Source organism: Equus przewalskii, chromosome 14 (assembly GCF_037783145.1).
Source record: "Equus przewalskii isolate Varuska chromosome 14, EquPr2, whole genome shotgun sequence".
Lineage (NCBI taxonomy): Eukaryota > Metazoa > Chordata > Mammalia > Perissodactyla > Equidae > Equus > Equus przewalskii.
In genome coordinates, this window is record NC_091844.1 from 58096311 (window position 1) to 58114392 (window position 18082).

The following is an 18082-nucleotide window of genomic DNA, read 5'->3' on the forward strand; positions in this document are numbered from 1 at the left end:
GATACGGCGACGTCAAACTTTGTCGTTAGGGGAATCAGAGACAAATAGGAGCTACTGTCTGCCTGTCTCTCCCGCGGTCCCTGGGGCATCCAAACCTTTTCTGGCATCGCTCGGCTGCGGTCGGGCGCAGGTCTGCTGCCGGGGAAGCCGCGGCGGCCGGGGTCAGGCATCCCCGGGCCGCCAGACCCCGCCGGGGAGGCGCGCGGAGCGGGAGCGCGCACAGAGCCGGCCGCGCGCGGAGAGGGAGCGCTCCCTCCGGGATCGCGGCTGCGCAGTCGGGCGGGCGCCGGGAAAAGGGGGAGGAGGGTGGAGGAGCCGGAGTAAGGGGAGGGGGAGGAGCGGCGCAGGCGGAAGCCATGTTGGAGTTTCAGCCCGAGCGAGGGGCTGCGAGCGTTCTCCTCGCCCTGTGGGTGTGACCGGGGTTCGGCGCGGCGGCGGGCTGCGGGGGGCGGGGACGGTTGAGGCCGGTCGTCGTCGTCCGCGGCGGCGGCGGCGGCGTGAGGGAAGCGGCGGCAGCGGCCGCAGCGTGGAGCCGGGCGATTGTGACCGCCGGGGGAGCCGGGGGCCGGCCGCGGCTCCCACTCTCCGTGTGGTCCCCTGAGCGCCCCCCCTCCCTGCCCGGGAGGGAGGCGGGGGGCACCCGGGGCCCGCCATGAACCCCGGGTTTGATCTGTCCCGCCGGAACCCGCAGGAGGACTTCGAGCTGATTCAGCGCATCGGCAGCGGCACCTACGGCGACGTCTACAAGGTAAAGGCGGAGGGCCGCGCGCCGCCGAGGCCGCGGGGTCCCGACCCGCAGCGGCAGGGCCGGGGGCGCCGCCGGGCCGGCGTCGGAGTGCGCGCTGCCTGTCGGCGGGGGCCGCGGCGCCGGCGGCCGTGGGGGAGGAGGAGGAGCGGGCGCCCATGGCCCCGCCGCCGCGGAGCGAACAAAGGGCCAAATGTTTGACCCCGAGCCCTCCGAGTCCTTACCTGCGCCCTGCCCTGGACGCGCCTTGCCAGGCGAGGGCGGAACGGGAGCGGGCCCCCCGGATCATAGCGCAGAGCCGGTCTGGGCGTTTGTTGCCTTGGCAGGGGCAGTGCGACGAGCCAGACAGCAGGGGTTTGGCGTGTGTCAAACCCGCATGCTTCACACGGACCTGGGATTGTCCGCTGTCGGCGGGGAGCTGCTGCCCGCCAGGCCCGGTGGAGGTTATTACCCTGGGCAGTCTCCATCGACAGTCCCTCAGCCTTTAGCCTTTTAGCATGCCCGTGCCGGTTTCTTTTACTTTTCCGAATAACTTTCTTTCGTAAAACATCTAGTTAGCTTTTTTTTTTTTTTTTGGAGGAAACACCAACTTTATTTTCTCCAGGTCGACTTGGACTGTGATGCCTTACTAAACTTGATTTTGTTAGTGATACGCAGGATTCAGCTTTTTTTTTTTTTTTTGAAGTGAATTGAATACTTAGGAACGGTACTGGTTTGACAAGGTTAGAATTCAAAGTCCATTAGTACAGCATTCCTGTTGTAGAGGGACCACTTCTAAATGTGGGAGATAAATCACTCTTCCCTGGCCAGCTCAACTCTTGGCCTGGCAGAGGCTGCCAAGAAGAGAGGAGGATAGTGCCAAATGTGGCAGCGGTCTTGATTTAGTTGTGTATCTTCTTTCTGGTAACTGAAGTGGACCTCCTCCTGTTTCACGTAACACCTGAGGATGCACAAAGAAACTTAATTGTACTTTGGAAAGTTTAGTCTTAACCTCATTTTGTCCACCTTTTAGCAATAGGTGTTTACTTTTATTCCAGTGTAATGCACATGATAACTTAGACATTTCATACGGTGCAGCCGGTATTTTGCATTAGTCTTATTTTGTGGGTGACTTGCTTTCTATCACTTATCATTCCCCATAGACAATACAAATGTGTTGTGCACACCTACTACGTATAAGGTACTGAGCATCAAAGCAACTGGGTTGTAGCAGTAAAAGATAGACATGTTCCCCAGTCTTAGTTGGAGTTTATGGTTTTTTTGGACAGTATTAAAAAGCCATTTAAATATTTTATTGCAGTTTTATTTTGTGCTGCACAGGAGAAGAGAGGATTGGGATTAGGGTTATGAGAGCGTGTAACAGGAGGACCTGATCTCCTTCGGGGAGTCAGAGGCGGTGAGGAGAGGGGATTATGCCAGAGAGGGGGAGCACAATCTCTGAATGCTCTGAGGCCTGACGGAATAGGGTAAGGATTGGAAAGAGTCCCTGTATGGCTTGAACAGCCAGAGAGGGAGGATGGCCCTGCATCGTGCAAGCCTCAGGTCTTGTAAGGAAGTCTGACTTCTTAGGCCAGTGGGGAGCCATTGCAGGGTTTTAAATAGGGTAGTGCAGTTAGAGTTGGATTTTTGAAAGATCTCCCTGTGGGGAGTGGAGCTTGGAGGGGAAGAGTTGTTAGGAGTCCGTTGCAGTAGTTTGGATAAGAATAACCATTATTGTGTTTTGGAATTGGGATGATTGTAAAACTTGAAGAGATCCAAGTAACTTAGAAATGGTTAAGGGGGTTTAGTTCTATTCAGATGAAAAGTTAGCTAAAACTTTGCTAATGTATGAGTCATAGGTGGCAGTGTCTACGGTAAGTTTTCAGTTCTTTACAAGAATAATCGGCCATGTATTTACTATATTTAGAAAACAACAGTTGGTAGTTAAGCCACATGATTAAAAAGTAAAAAAACTGAGGCCTGTAATTTCCTACGGACATCTAAGTGCAATACAGGTATAAGTTGATTAATCTTGTCATCTGTTTAAAATAACAATAATAAAAGCCAACATTTATAGAATTCTTATTACTTGCTAGCCGCTGCTCTGAGATTTTTCTGTATATTAACTTACTTATTCCTCACGAGAAGCCTATGAAATAGATGCTGTTGTTAACTCCATTTTGCAATTGAAGAAACTGAGGCATAGGGAGGTTGTAGTAACTTGCTAACGTTGGTAGATGGCAAAGCCAAAATTCAGACCAGTTAGCTTTTGAGACTGCGTTCTTAACCAGTAGGCAGTACTGCTTGTCTAAAGACAGAATATAGGCTGATAATGTATTATCACATTTCCAGTGGAAAAACTGAGGCACACACTTAATTCACCATTTGAGTTGTAGCCCTCTGAGTTAGAGTGGATCTGTAAGTAGTAGTTGGAATCCCTAACTCTTGCTGTACAGCCAGGCCTCATTGTTTTTGTAGAGTCAGCCAAGTGGACATCAGATAATGGATGCTTGATCCTTGCCTGCCAGACTCTTCAAATACCAGGAACCCAAAGCAGAGAAACTCTGTGTGGTTTTTGGCATCAGATCTTCTGCTTGCTAAATAACCCACAGCTTAAACTATATGTATTTTTTTCTGTAATCATGTTCATGCTATAAAGATAACATATTTTTTGTATTTGCTTTGCAATTTTTGATTTTTCTTATTTATACAAGTTGTGTTGATTAAAGAGGAGTGCATTAGAGGGTTTTTGTTTTTAAAAGCCAGTATATATAATTTTCTCCTTAATTTGTGAGCGTTTAAGTGCTAAAAATGGAGTGATCAGATTAAATAAAGAAGTTAGAGGCCTAACTCTTTATAGTCATTCTTAGAAGGTTGGTGTTTTAAGGGATTTTTAATTTTGGAAATTGTATCCTACCCAATGTAGTAATATGCTTATTATATTTAAGGTGGCATGGCTTAGTTAAAAAGCACTGAACTAGAATGTGGAAGATCTGGAATTTATTAGCTACGTGGCCTTGTAAAATCATTTAGTCTCTCTGAGCTGTGTTGTTGTGAAGGTATTATTACGATCACATGCCCTTCTGCTTGTGGTGTTAAATAAATGACTTGAATTTTACTCAACAAGTAAGTTTATATTTTTTCTAGGGCAAAAAATGCAAATATACAGTTCCTCTGTGCTGTCTTAAAGTATATGAAAATATAGTTAAAAAAAGTCATACTTACTTTTAAATGTTCTGTAACTGTGGGCTTTATCTTTCGGTCAGATGAAGTATCTGTAGCAGGGATTGCCTAGGGACCTGGGACTTGACAGCCAGAGAGAGCTCTGTTTGGGCCTCAGGAGGCCCGTGAAGCCCTCTGAAATTAGTAGGCTTAATGTTGTATGTATGAGTGGGTTTTTTTTTTTTTTGGTGTGAGTGTTTTTGTGGAGAGATGGCTTATAGCATTTATTACGTTTTCAAAGAGGTCCATGATCCCCCCCAAAAGAATGAATGATCTATAGGTTTGTCATTTGAAAAAGTTTTTTTGAAGAAATTGGGTAGTTCTATACCAGGTCATATTATCAACCTTAATAAGGTTTTCACATGCATTGTGCTGTCTTCTCAGGCTTTTTTCCAGTTTAATTTGCGTTATTCCTACTCTTAAAAGTCTCCATGTCCTGATTTTTTTTGTTGTTGCTAGAGAGGAGCCTATTACTTGTCCTTAAAATAGTGTCTTGGAGAATGTGCTTTGGAACTGTTGATACTGATTTTATTTATGTATGTTTGGAAGCCATTCCCTCTGAAGCAGAGGCTGCACACAGTAGCATTCATTTACTTGGTCGTCTTTGCAAACAGACGTGGAGTCTCTTATGAAAGCTGACTGGAGAAAAAGTGAAGATTGAGCAGTAAAATCAGGAAATTAATTTGTATGTTCAAGTTTTAGTGGATTATGTGTTGGCTTATTTCTAACTCTGCATCTTTCAAAGTGTTCTGATTAATATTCTCAAACACTTAATTCTTTCATAACACTCAAGATTTATAAGAACCTTTAAAAGAGAACTCAGTTTTGAAACGTCACCTCCGATGAGGGACATGAAGACCTTTAACAGTTAGAAAAGAACAGCTGAAGGAAAATAAAACATGTTTATGTTTATCTGGAGTTATGCTCATTTTTACTTCTATGGAGGACAAAGTCTAGAGGGACCAGGGAAATGGTCCTAAACTTCAGAAAGTTTGTTTGAATATTTAAGATAAATTACGGGAGAAATTCCCAGCATTACTGGTTGTTTGAGATGGAAAGTGACATAGGTACAGATTGTGGGATAATTTCTCTAGAGTGCTTTAAAAAAACTGAGAGGGCTAGCCCCAGTGGCGTACTTGTTAAGTTTGGCAGCTCCACTTTGGGGGCCTGGGTTCACTTCCCAGGTGTGGACCAACACCACTCATTGGCAGCCGTGCTGTGGCAGTGACTCACATACAAAATAGAGGAAGATTGACAACAGATGTTAGGGCAAATCTTCCTCAGCAAAAAAGATAAATAAATAAAATTAAAAAGGAAGAAAGAAACAAAGAAACAGGTTATCTGACTTTGATATGGATATGATTCCCTAAAGGAGGTACTTACTTCCAAGATTTGATCTGTCTATATATTTACTTGTGAAGGAACATCTAATGCATTATTTTGTGTTGAGAATGAATAGTTGGTAGCTCTCTCTAGAGAGTACATTAAGCAACCATCCTACCTTGAATAACTATAATATGAGAGGGAATGTGTTAGGGTCTGTGGGTGGAGTAACAAAAATGATGAGACTTGGTACTTGGTATTTACAGGGACATAAAATGTGTACCTAGTTTTAGCGTTCATAGTTTGAGATCAAAACCTTGTCAATTTCCTCTTATCTAGTGTGCTAAATCTCTTACTGACTGAGAATTTATCTAGACACTCCATAACGTGGACCACTGACCTCTCTGTAGCATAGCATAGTGATTTTAGAGCTGGGTGCTGTAGTCTGACTGCCTAGTTTCACCACTCCCTAGCCAATTACTTAATCTTTCTCTCAGTGCCTCAGTTTCCTCAGTTGGAAAATGGAGATGCTTAGAAAAGTTTTTAGAATGGTGTCCGACGCATAATACTCGGTAATTGTTCATTGCTGTTAGTACCTAGTATTATTTATTACTATATATTTCTTCTGCTACTGTCTTCCTCACCTACCCTGCTCCTCATGGTTCTGCCTCAGGGTTTTTGCACTTGCTGTTTGTGCCTGAATTCTCCCCTCCCCCAATAGCTGTAAGGTTTCCTTCTTCATTTCCCTCAGGTCTCAGCTCAGGTGACTCCTTTTAGTGCATCTATTCCTTACGACCTTCTAAAAAACAGCACCCCACCCTCACTTTTTGTCTTTACCAGGGTAGATCCCGATTTTTGTAGGCCCTGAAGTTTATACAGTTTTGGGGGCACTCATTAAGAAAAATAAATTAGAATAAAAAATTTGGTATGAAAGGGAGTATATATTTAGAATGAGAAAAGATGTCCCAACACAATGCTGTAACCTTAGAGTCAGGTCCTTGTCTTCTGAGATCTCTAGGCATTTAATCAGCAATGCTCTCATAAAATGTTTCCTGTTAGCAGCCTGTCTGTTCCTCCCCACCTACAACATTCTACCAGTCCCAGTAACTTTGAACACTCACAGTGAGAGGCCCATGCAAGGAAGGGGGACCTGATCTTTAAGTTTTGTTAGCTTCATAGAAAATTCAGCTCTGATCCTTAGTCTTCCTGATTTTTGTTATGGTGTGTGTCACCTTATATTTATTTGTTTATTGCCTTTCTCTCCCCACAGAGTGTGAATCCAGGAAGCCGGTGGTTTTGTTTTGTTCCGCTATGTCCTCAGAGCCTAGAAGAGTGCCTGACACATATTAGACTCTCAATAAATATTTGTGGAATGAATGAATGTACTGACACGAGAGGAACAAACTATGTGCTGCGTGAGTTTAGAGGAAGGAGATCATTGTTTCTAGTTGGGAGAAATCAGGTTTTACAGAGGATGTGGCATTGGGCTTGACCTAGAGCTCTGGCAGTAATGGCTACAGAATGAATTAAGCATTGTGGATTATTCTTAGCCCTAAACTAAATCAGTAGGCTTAATGTGAGTGTCTTCTGCACTATTATATGCATATGCAGATACTTTGTTGTTTTAAACTAAAGACCTTGAGTGACTGACTGATGGAAATATATAGCTATTGCATACTGCTTTTATTTTGTTTTTTTTGAAAATACGATTAAATTTGGCTTTTACGTATTTGGTTTACCAATACCAAAATGCCTTAGATTTGAGAGATGAAACTGTGTCCGTTTTCTGCTTCAGCTTTGTTTTTTACAGTCTTTTTTTGTTCCGGAAGATGCCACGTTTCAGAGTTTTGGCTGCCTTGACCTGAGATTATAGGTTTGGATTTCTCATGTGCCAATGTATTGCCTACCTTAGTCCTTAAACTCTGTTGAAGAATTTTGATTTGACCATTTAGGAATATTCAAACAAGACATTTATTTTGTTTGTTTAAACTCTTTTTAGAAGTTTGAGATGGTAAGAAAGTTCTTTCTGTATAAATTATCCACCTTCCCCTGCTCAGAGAATCTTCTCTTCGTTGCCTAAAGACTTAAGTACAGACTTCTAAGCCTCGCATTCAAGATGCTGTCCTTTTCGCCCTCTGGCCCCTAAGGGAGAGTGAAGTTTAGTTAGGTAGCTTGGAGGAGGGAATAGACTGTGGAGGAGGGGCGTTCCAGGTGAGCGTAACTACCTGGGTAAAGGCTTGGAGACTAGAAGAGAGGATTAATTAACGTGGAAGGCTGTGTTGGAGAGCATGAAGTGAGATTTGCTAGATAAGGTAAAACCAATTTATAAACTTCTTGAAAGCCAGTTTAGAGGTAGTAGGATGTTAGGAGCTCTAAAGGCTTTTTTACAAGGAGTGATAATGTTGAAAGTGCTCAGGATTAGTCTGGCAATCATAATGAGAATGGATCAGAGAGGAAGGACAAAAATATCTGCTAAGTAGAATCCACAGTTCTCAAACGTTTTGGTTTCAGAACCACTTTATGCTCTTAAAAATTATTGAGAACCCCAAAGTTGTTTGTGTTAGTTATATCTATTGCTATTGCCTATATCAGCAATTATACCTGAGAATTTTTTTAAAATATCAATTTATTAAAAAGAATAATAAACCTATTACATGTTAACATAAATGATATTTTTATGAAAAATGACTATATTTTCCAAACAAAAAATTTAGTGAGAATTACATTGTTGTGTACATTTTGCAAATCTCTTTAATGTCTGGTTAAATAGAAGACACCAAATTATCATTTCTGTCTTTATTCAATTTGGGATATTTTGTTTTATTGACTTATATGAAGAAAATCTGGTCTCTCACATGTATGTATTTGGAAAAAGAATATTTTAATAGCCTTTTCAGATAATTGTGGATATTTTTCTTGATACTTCACAGCTTGACTTTTTGTCACTTTTTAAAAGTTAGTTGCAATGTGGAATCTAAGATCATATCAGTTAACCTTTCTACAGGTCTGTTAAAATGCTAATTATTGATCTCTCTCGGACTTAAAATGGATCTTCTTTACCCTTGCATGCTTTTTTTAATATCATGCTTTGGTCATTTGGAAAATCATTGACTTACCCAGATCTTCCTGAAGTTGCCATATTCTGTTATACAATATCGAAAATCGCCACTCATCTCATGAAAAAGGTCTTAAAAGTTTTGATGGTAGATAGTTTTCCAAAATTCAAATTTCTTTTTGAAAGTACTAAATGCATCACTTACAACAAATACTGTTGGTTTTTTCATTAAAGTGACAAATTCATTTAGTTCATTTTCAAGGAAATGTCAAATATTTAAGCACCAATAATCACAGTTTGTCAGTTCTTTGAAGTTAAAATGGTGTTTTGTGGAAAAAGTGCCTGGTTCAGTTTGAAAGTCACAATCCCACGTGCTGTTCTTTGAGACAACTGTTATGCTTTAATATGCAGCAGAAGCGCTTTATGCATTCCATCAATAGAATATTAAAGTGACATGTTCGAGGGTCAAGATTTAGTAAAATTAATGATGTTTACGCTTCAAGGAGGGCATTCTTAAGTAAAACTGGCTTTTTTTGGTTTTTCTCCTATGAGTGCATGGCAGTGAAGAATACAGTGACTAGTACATTGTGGTCTGTTACCTTGATTTGTGCTGAAGTCACTAGCAGTTTTACCACCGTTGGCTTTTGCACTATTAGTGCAAATGTCAACACAGTAAAAGGGGACAAATAATATTTTATATTATTATGACAATAGTTTGGACCTTTCAGACCCTCATAAAAGAATCCCAGGGATCCCCAGGGATTCGCAGAATTGTGCTAGAAGATTATATGGGTGATGGGCCAGACAAGGCAAATAGAGGTAAAGAATGGAAAGGGAGAAACAGATGAGAAGCATCTTGGAGAAACATTTGACAGGGCTTTGTGGAGAAATGTTGGGAGGGGAGAGAGATGATTCAAAGACTTCACAATTTTAAGCCTGATTGAGGAGCAGGTAATAGACACTTCATAAATATTTGAATAAATTAATAGTGGGAGAATGATATCAGTTACAAGGACAGTAAAGTTGAGAAGGGGGAGCTGTGATGAAGTTTGGATGTTTTATTAGAAAATGAAGATATTTCATTATTTTCTTGCTGTGGTTACTGTAAAGAACCACTAATAATGACTCTTTTTCATTTTTCTATGGAGAATAACAGTTTTTAAGCAGTGTCTTTAGGACTGATAGAAACTGTTAAGGGTCATTTCCTTTCTCCTAATTCTTACCGAAGGATTACCAGGAGGATGTGCAAAGATAAATCCTCCTGTTGAAGAAAAATGCTACAGATTTGGAGGGTAATTGATAGAAGAAATTAGTGAGTGGAACACTAGAATATGAGCTAGGCATTTTTATTCTGGTATAACTTTTTTAAATGTTTCTTGTTTTACTCTGATTATGACATACACATTTTTAAAACAATTAAAATGATCGATAATCTAACTCCCAAGAGATAAATACTTATTTTGATGTATTTTCTTCCAGTTTTTTGTCGACAAATACTTTACAACACTTGTATGCTGTCGTATATTTTTTAAATTAAATTATAGCTTGCTTACAGTGAAATGCATAGATCTTCTCTGTTTCAGTTAGCTGAGTTTTGACGTATCTACAGGTATATAACCCTCGCCCTTAGAGCTTTTCCTTAACCTCAGAAAGTTCCCTTGTGTCCCTTCCCAGTCAGTTGCACACTCTCCTCCCCGATGAATCACTGTTCTAAGTGCTATCGCTATGAAAGCTCTTCTAGAACTTCATATAAATGAATTGCCTTGGCACCTTTGATGAAAATCAATTGACAATACATGTGTGAGTATATTCTGGACTCTCTTTTATTCACTTGAGCTGTATGGCTGTACTTTCACCAGTACCTCACTGCCTTGGTGTAGCCTTATAAAGTTTTGAAATCAGGTGGTGAGTGTCTCCCAACTTTGTTCTACTTTTTCAAAATTATTCTATCTATTCTAGGTCCTTTGCTTTTTCCATATAAATTTTAGAATCAGCTTTTCAAGTTATATAAATAAGTCTGCTGAAATTTTGTTTTAACTTTTTATTTTGAAATAATTTTAATCTCATAGGAAGTTGCAGAAAGAGGTCTCATGTATCCAACACCCAGCTTCTCCCCATGGTGACATCTTTGTATAACTATAATACATTATCAAAACCAGGAGGTTGTAATTAAATAGACCGTAGATTTCACCACTTTTTGCATGCACCATTTTTTTCCTGTCTTTGTGTGAAATTTTATGACATTTTATCACATACATAGCCTGCTGGGATTTTCTTGGAATTTCGTGGGATCTGCACCTCAATTTGTGGAAAATTGAGATCTTAACAGCATTGAGTTTTCGAATTGATCTACGAATACGGTATTTCTCCTTGTTTATTTAGATCTTCTTTAATTTACCTCATCAATGTTTTGCTTTTTTTTCTTTCTAATTTATAAGTTTTATCCCTAGCTTTTTCTACTAGTATTGTAGTAAAAGATAACTATTATGTGATCTTTCTTCAAGGTGGTGCAGTAATTGGAATGTGAGCCACATTTTCAGTTTTTATTAAAATCCTCACTGTACTAGCGGTTTCTGACTTCCTTTGACTTAACCTTGTACATTTTTAGCCCTGAGCATATGGATTCCTTTTAAAATTGGCAAAGTGAAAAGAAAAGGAAACGGGAAATGACTATTTAAGAAGTTATCCACTTTAGTTTTCTTATCTAAAGATTAGAACAAAGTCTTTAGAAACCTGATTAATTTTTATGTGAGATGTATGTTTACACGTGCATATTTTGCAAAATTCATATTTTTTGAGCTTATTGAAGAAAAATAACTTAAAGTTTGTTTCATCCTTAAGTGAAAAATAAACGACTGTGCTAGATTGTTTAGGAAATCCAGAAGAATTTCTTTCTGATTTTGAGAAGCTTATGCTCTGATCGAGGAAACAAAATACGCCTAAATGGAACATCTATAGAACATTTCTAAGGCAGTGTTTTAATAATTAAAAGAGCAATAACATGTTGTAAATACTATAGAAATTCAATTTAAGGGGAAGATGAGTTGGAGTTTATCTGATAAAGACTTCCCAGAGGAGCTTAAGAAATGTTGGGTTTACATTTGTCGGGAACTCGTGAGGGAAGCCATTCCAAAAGAGTAGATGTGGATAAAAATACTGCTGTGGGACCAAAGTGAGCAAAGAGGTAACAGACAACCATTTTCACTAAAGTAAGGGTCCATATTGGGAAATGTGATAGATAATGTTTCAGATATCCAAGATACAGACACAGGAATTCCAACTGAAGAACATGAGCTCATTTGATTTACAGTATACTGTTTCCAAATTCATTAGGGCCAATCTTGTCTTTCTAACTTGCTATTTGGTTGGTGTTCAGTGAGTTTTATTCCCCCCATTGAGTTAAAAGTTATACGTTTTATTTTTATACTTTTGGTGGTTACCTTAAAATTTCAACATGCATAATAAAGTGAATGGATATCTCTCTCTTCTCTTTCTGGTCAGTACATGGACTTTAGAATGCTTAATTTCAGTTACTGCCTTCCTATTTTGTGTTGTTGTTGTCTCTTATTTTGGTTCTACATTATTTTTATATCTCCCAGATAAGTGTTTATCATTGTTTTATACAGTCAGTGCTCTTTTACATTTACCCAAATGTGTTTTCAATTTCTTTGCTCACCATTGTTTCTTGCCATCTTATTCCTTCATTCTGAGTTCAGTTTTCTTCTTCCTGGTGACCATTATTTGGTAGATTTTCTTTTGCTTCCTTCCTCCCTCTCTCCCTCTGCATATTATTACTATTATTATTATTTTTTAACCATTTAAGAGTAAGTTACAGACATCATGCTTCTTTACCCATAAACACTTCAATGTGTATTTCTCAAAATAAACAGTCATGTGTTGCTTAACAGTGAGGATACATTTTGAGAAATGCATCGTTAGGTGATTTCATTGCGTGTGAACATCACAGAGTGCACTTACACAAACCTAGATAGTATAGCCTACTACACACCTAGGCTATATGGTACTAATCTTATGGGACCACCATCATATATGTGGCCTTTCGTTGACCGAAACGTCATTATGAGGCACATGACTGTATTCACTTAAATAAAACCACGTTATAGTTATCATAATCAGGAGATTTTAATAGTAATACAATATTATTATCTATAAACCTTATTCACATTTCTGCCAGTGGTCCTAGTAATGTCCATAATAGCATTTTGTCCCCTAGTCCAGAAGCTCGTCCAGGATCATACATTGCTTTTAGTTTCTAAGACTCTTCAGTCTCTCTTAATCTGGAAGAGTTTTTCGGCCGTTCTTTGTTTTTCTAGACACTGACTTTTTGAAGAGTACACATCATTTATTTTTAGAATGCAATTTTTGGTGTATCTGGTGTTTCCTTTTGTTAAATTCAGTTACACATTTTGGGCAGAAATGTATATAAGTGATGTGTTCTCAGTGACTCATATGAGGAGGCACGTAATGTTGATTTGTCCCATTATTAATGTTAGCTTTGATCGTTTGGCTAACATGGATCTGTCAGGTTTCTTTCGGAGTAATTTGTGGGGAGATACTTTGAGATTATATAATATCTCCTTCCTCATCTAACTTGTACCCATTAGTTTTAACATCTGTGGATGATTTTTACTTGAATTATTACCATGATGGTTGCATAAATTGTGGTTTTCTAACTCCATTAATTTCTTCAGATTTATTGGTTTACATTCTCTTGTGAGGAAGAGCTTTTACTTCTCTATTTATTTTTGGACTTAATGGATTCTTATTTTATTCGTTGGGTTCTGAGTCATCGCTGTCATTTATTTTGATGCTCAAACTATTTCAGATTTGGTCAGTTGGATTCTGTGTTAGGTAGGCTGCCCAAACAAAATACCATAGACTGTGTGGCTTAAACAACAGAAATTTACTTTCTCACAGTTCTGGAAACTACAGTTGTAAAGATCAAGGTGTGCCAGCATCGTTGGTCTCTGGTGAAGACTCTTTTCCTAGTTTGTAGATCACCACCTTCTCACTGTATGCTCAGATGGCAGTGCGAGAGCAAGCAAGCGCTCTAGTGTCTCTTGTTATAAGGGCGCTAATCCTATCATGACCTCGTGTAACCCTGATGATCTCCCAAAGGCCCACTCCAGACACCATTACAATTTCCCATTATTAGCATCTTGCATTGGTGTGACACATTTGTTATAATTGATGAAGCAATATTGATACATTATTATTAACTAAAGTTTGTAGTTTCCATTAGGGTTCACTCTTGGTATTGGACATTCTATGGATTTAGACAAATGTATCCATCATGATGGTATCATACAAATGTTTTCACTGCCCAAAAAATTCTCTGAGCTCGGCCTTTGTGCTCTCACTACCCCCTACTCCACCTCTGGCAAGAACTTATCTTTTTACTGTCTCCTTAGTTTTTGCCTTTTCCAGCAGGTCATATAGTTGGAATCATACAGTATGTAGCCTTTTCAGACTGGCTTCTTTCACTTAGCTGTATTCCTTTAAGGTTCCTCTGTGTCTTTTTGTGGCTTGATAGCGCATTTGTTGTTTTATTACTAAATAATATTCCAGTGAATGGTTGTACACAGTTTATATGTCATTCTCGTATTGAAGGGCATCTTAGTTGCTTCCAAGTTTTGGCAATTATGAATAAAGCTGCTGTAAACATCCGCATGCAGGTCTTTGTGTGGACATAACTTTTCAGCTCATTTGGGTAAATAGCAAGGAGTGCAATTGCTAGATTGTTCAGTAAGACGATTTTTGGCTTTGTAAGAAACTGCAGAACTGTGTTCCAGGGTGGCTGTACATTTTGTGTTTCCACCAGCTTGAATCGTGTTTGTGTTGCTCTGCATCCTCACGAGTATGTGGTGTTGTCAGTGTTTTGGATTTTGGTCATCCTAATAGGTGTGTATTAGTATCTCATTTTCATTTGCAATTCCCTAGTGACATACAATGTTGAGCATCTTTTCATATATGTATTTACCGTTTGTATATCTTAGTTGGTGAGGTGTCTGTTTAAATCTTTGTCCCTTTAAAAATTGGATTTTCTTCTTATTGTTGAGTTTTAAGAAGTTTTTTGTATATTTTGGATACAAGTCCTTTATTAGATATGTGTTTTGAAAATATTTTCTCCCAATTTGTCTCTTGTCATTTCGTTCTCTTAGCAGTATCTTTAGCAGAGAAGAAGTTTTAATTTAATGAAGTCCAGCTTATCAGCTAACAATTTTTCGTTGATTGTCCCTTTGGTGTTATATCTAAAAAAGTTACTGCCAAACCCAAACCAAGGTCACCTAGATTTTTTCTTAACTTCTAGAACTTTTATAGTTTTTCATTTTCCATTTAGGTCTATCATCCACTAGAGTTAATTTTTGTGAGAGGTGTAAGTCTGTGCCTAGATTCATTTTTTTTTTGCATGAGGATGTACAGTTATTCCAATTCCATTTGTTGAAAAAAAACATCCTTTTTCAATTTAATTGTCTTTGCTCCTTTGTCAAAGATAAGTTGACTGTATTTGTGTACGTTTATCTCTGGGTTCCTGTATTAATTTGCTAGGGCTGCCATAACGAAGTATCACAGGCTAGTGGCTTAAACAACAGAAATTTATTTTCTCATAATTCTAGAGACCAGAAGTCCGAGATCAAGGTGTCAGCAGGGTTAGTTTGTTCTGAGTCCTCTCTCCGTGGCTTATACATGGCTGCCTCCTCCTGGTGTCTTTACGTGGTCTTCCCTCTGTAACTCTGTTCAAACACGGATTGAGGTTTTTAAAAAATTGTAGTTTGGAGTCAGATACAGCAGAGGACTAGGGATACCATTGAGTCTAGTTAGGAGGACGTACTTGCTGTCTGTAGAGCCATTTTCTGGAGTGGTTGGAGTAGTTAGCAAAGAATCCTGATTACAGGTGATTCAGAAAGTAAGAGGAGGTGGTGACATCTTCTGTAGTCTGTTGTTGAGGAGTTTGATCCTGCTGCTTCCTTCTAGTAATGTACCATTCCTGTCCTTCTCTTAGTGTGTTCCTTAGGACTATTTATGAGTGTCTATGCTGAGCTTTGTACCATGGCTGATGCAGAGGATGTGATCCCTCTTCTCGAGGAGGTGGCAGACTAGATGTGGGGATAGTGCTGAGTAATTTAATTACAGCATTAAGTAATATGGAACATTTTGTGATTATGTATTGAATTATGTGATTCTTGATAAAAGTTCAAAAGATCAGAAAATGATTGCAGTCCATGCCAAATAGGAAAGGCTTTTAAAAAGAAACAGTGAAAACTGAGCCTTAAAATATGGTTTAGATTTAAATAGGTGAAGTGGAATGGCATTGTAGTTGAGGTGAATATTGCAGAATGAAGACGTGATAGGGGAAGGAATAACCAAGAAGGGATCATGTAGGAAATACGTCAAACTACATCAAATGATTTGTATTGGAGAATAATGGGAAATAGTGTATATTAATAACAACAATAATTGTACTAGAAGCAAATAGTATTTATGGAGTACTTATTCTGTACTGGGCATGGTTTTATGTAAGCACTTTACAGATTCTCATTTTAAACCTCACAGCCTTATAAGGTTATTATTTCCATTTTACAGATGTAGAAACTGAGACACAAAAAGAAAAATCAAGAGTAGGCCCAGTCATACACCTAGTAAGTGGTGAAACCTGGATTTGAATTCAGGCAGTCTTAACTCCAGAGCCCATGCTTTGTAGCCACTGTGTTTTGCTGTAGAGAGGTAGGTGAGACCAAACTATGTCTTGGAAAACTCTCCAGGACATAAATTAAATATGTTAGAAATAAGGGAACCATTGAAGATGTTTGAACAGAAGTGTAGATAGTGAGCTACTTGATGGCAGAACCACTTCTTAGTCCTGTGGGGGATAAGTGGATGTGATGTAGGGTGGACAGTTAATCCTCAGCATGGTATTTCAGATTCTCTGGAAGATGGCGTTCCAGTCTAGGAGTGAATGGTAATGATGTGAATTACATTAATGACAGGGGAAGTGTTGGGTGTAGATGGCCTGGAGAGATGGGAAACTTAAGTAAAGCAAGATATGGGGTTGGATTTTGGACGTTAAGATAATATATTTAAATAGAAAGATGTCCCATTCCCCTCGCCATCCCCACCTCCCAACACCCCAAGTGGTAGACTAGCAGGTTTGAAGGGACTTGTGGGGAGATATAGTAAAGAAAGAAAGAGCGCATGAGAACAAGAATTCTTCAAAGATGGGAGCCAAGAGAAGAGACTTCTTTTGCCCTAAGTTTTCAAAGGAAGAAGAGCTCTTATCTAACTTCCTCCTCACTTTTAATATCCGAGGGATTCAAGGAATTCAAGATTCATGGCTTCAGTCTTTCTTTTGAGGTATGATATTTGAGTGAATGAATGAAATATGATATAAAAGACCAATGCTGTAAGTACATATGTGTGTGAAAGTTATGGTCTTTAGGAAAAGGTTTGGTATTACGAGTTACTGAATATTTTCTAGTTGAAACAGATAAGAATAATGGAGTAAATAGAGATAGTGAGAGATTACCCACAATTGTTATCAGAGTTCTCTTTCAACACCTGTGCATCCTTAAAATTCTTTTTTGAGTTTCTGTATTGCTTTCAGTGCCTCAGGTCTAGATGACTTATGATCTCCCACTGTCCCTACGTGGGAAGCTTCACACTCCTCTCCTTCTATGTCATTCTTAGGAGGTGACAAAGTTGATGGAAGGAAGAAAGCATTGAAGGTGCCAAGTGATAGGAAACCCCAATGGACAATGTCGTTAAGACTTGTTCATCTTTCCCTTCTCTATTCCTTGCTGCATCCGTCTTAAGTGGTGTTCACTCCCTTTCTCCCTTCAGTTAAAGCTCAAACCTCAAACCTTCAAAGGGGGTTGAGTAGAGACTACAAAGCCTTTTGCAGAAACAGGCCACACACACAGTTAATGCTTATTTTTTTGAATGTCTTTAAGTTTGAACAGTAATAAGTCAGTCATTGTCATGTTTTATTTCATAGTCGTGTTGACATTTTTCTTTTGGGGTCTCATGATTCTGGTTAGTGCTGTTACAGTGATTCACTAACACTACTGGAGTCTGCTAATCATGTAAGATGTTTTGATTTGGAACACTATTTTTTTCCTTCAGTAAACTGTGGTTACATGAGGTTTGACAAACTTTTCTTTTTCTTTCAAAAACCAAAATTGAAGGTTTCTGTTAATTACTGGGCAGAGTTGCTATTTTTACAGTAGGTTTGAATTGTTTGTGTTGAGATTTCTTCAGCTATTTCTATCATGTTATAATGCAAAATTTGAGTTAAAATTTAAAGAACATTTCTATAACATAGCGATATGGCTTTTATAAGAAGTGATCATATAAAAGGTGTGAAATTTAAATCAGACTATGTTTTATAAGATTTTGAGACAAAGTACTTTTAAAATATAATTTAACTTATTTTAGTGGGTTTTAGAAAAGTCTGAAAACCAACCTTATTTTATGTGGCAGTAAAGGGATCTAGTTTTTTTAAGAAACATTGTTTGCAGAAATTATTCATTTACCTGATAGAATCAGCTATTTTGGGAGACAGATACCTCTTTGTTTATTTGGCCAAGATTTAAACTCTTCTTTTTAAACTTACGACATTTAAAAAATGATTTAAATTGTTTACCGTTTAATTCTTCAATTAAGATTTTAAAAAATGAACTTTGTTTTTAAAAAACTTTATTTTAGACTATTTTTAGATTTATAAACAGTCACAAAGATAG

The 18082-nt window shown here is 38.8% G+C and overlaps 1 protein-coding gene across 18 annotated transcripts in view; it reads left to right on the plus strand.

The window, feature by feature from the left end:
• Window positions 1–280: 280 nt before the first annotated feature.
• The window catches only part of MAP4K3 (mitogen-activated protein kinase kinase kinase kinase 3), a 208661-nt gene continuing 190859 nt past the window's right edge, over window positions 281–18082 (plus strand). For 7 of the 18 annotated variants that reach the window (XR_011526129.1, XR_011526122.1, XR_011526123.1 and 4 more), the window contains exon 1: window positions 451–748. Coding sequence is in view for 4 of the 18 variants with exons in the window: in XM_070572829.1 (XP_070428930.1) it covers window positions 653–748 (96 nt within the window). In the remaining 14 variants the exon portion in view is untranslated. Of the gene's footprint in view, window positions 407–450; window positions 749–18082 lie in introns of those variants that run through there. The other 11 variants (XR_011526132.1, XR_011526126.1, XR_011526125.1 and 8 more) reach the window with 5 other exon arrangements.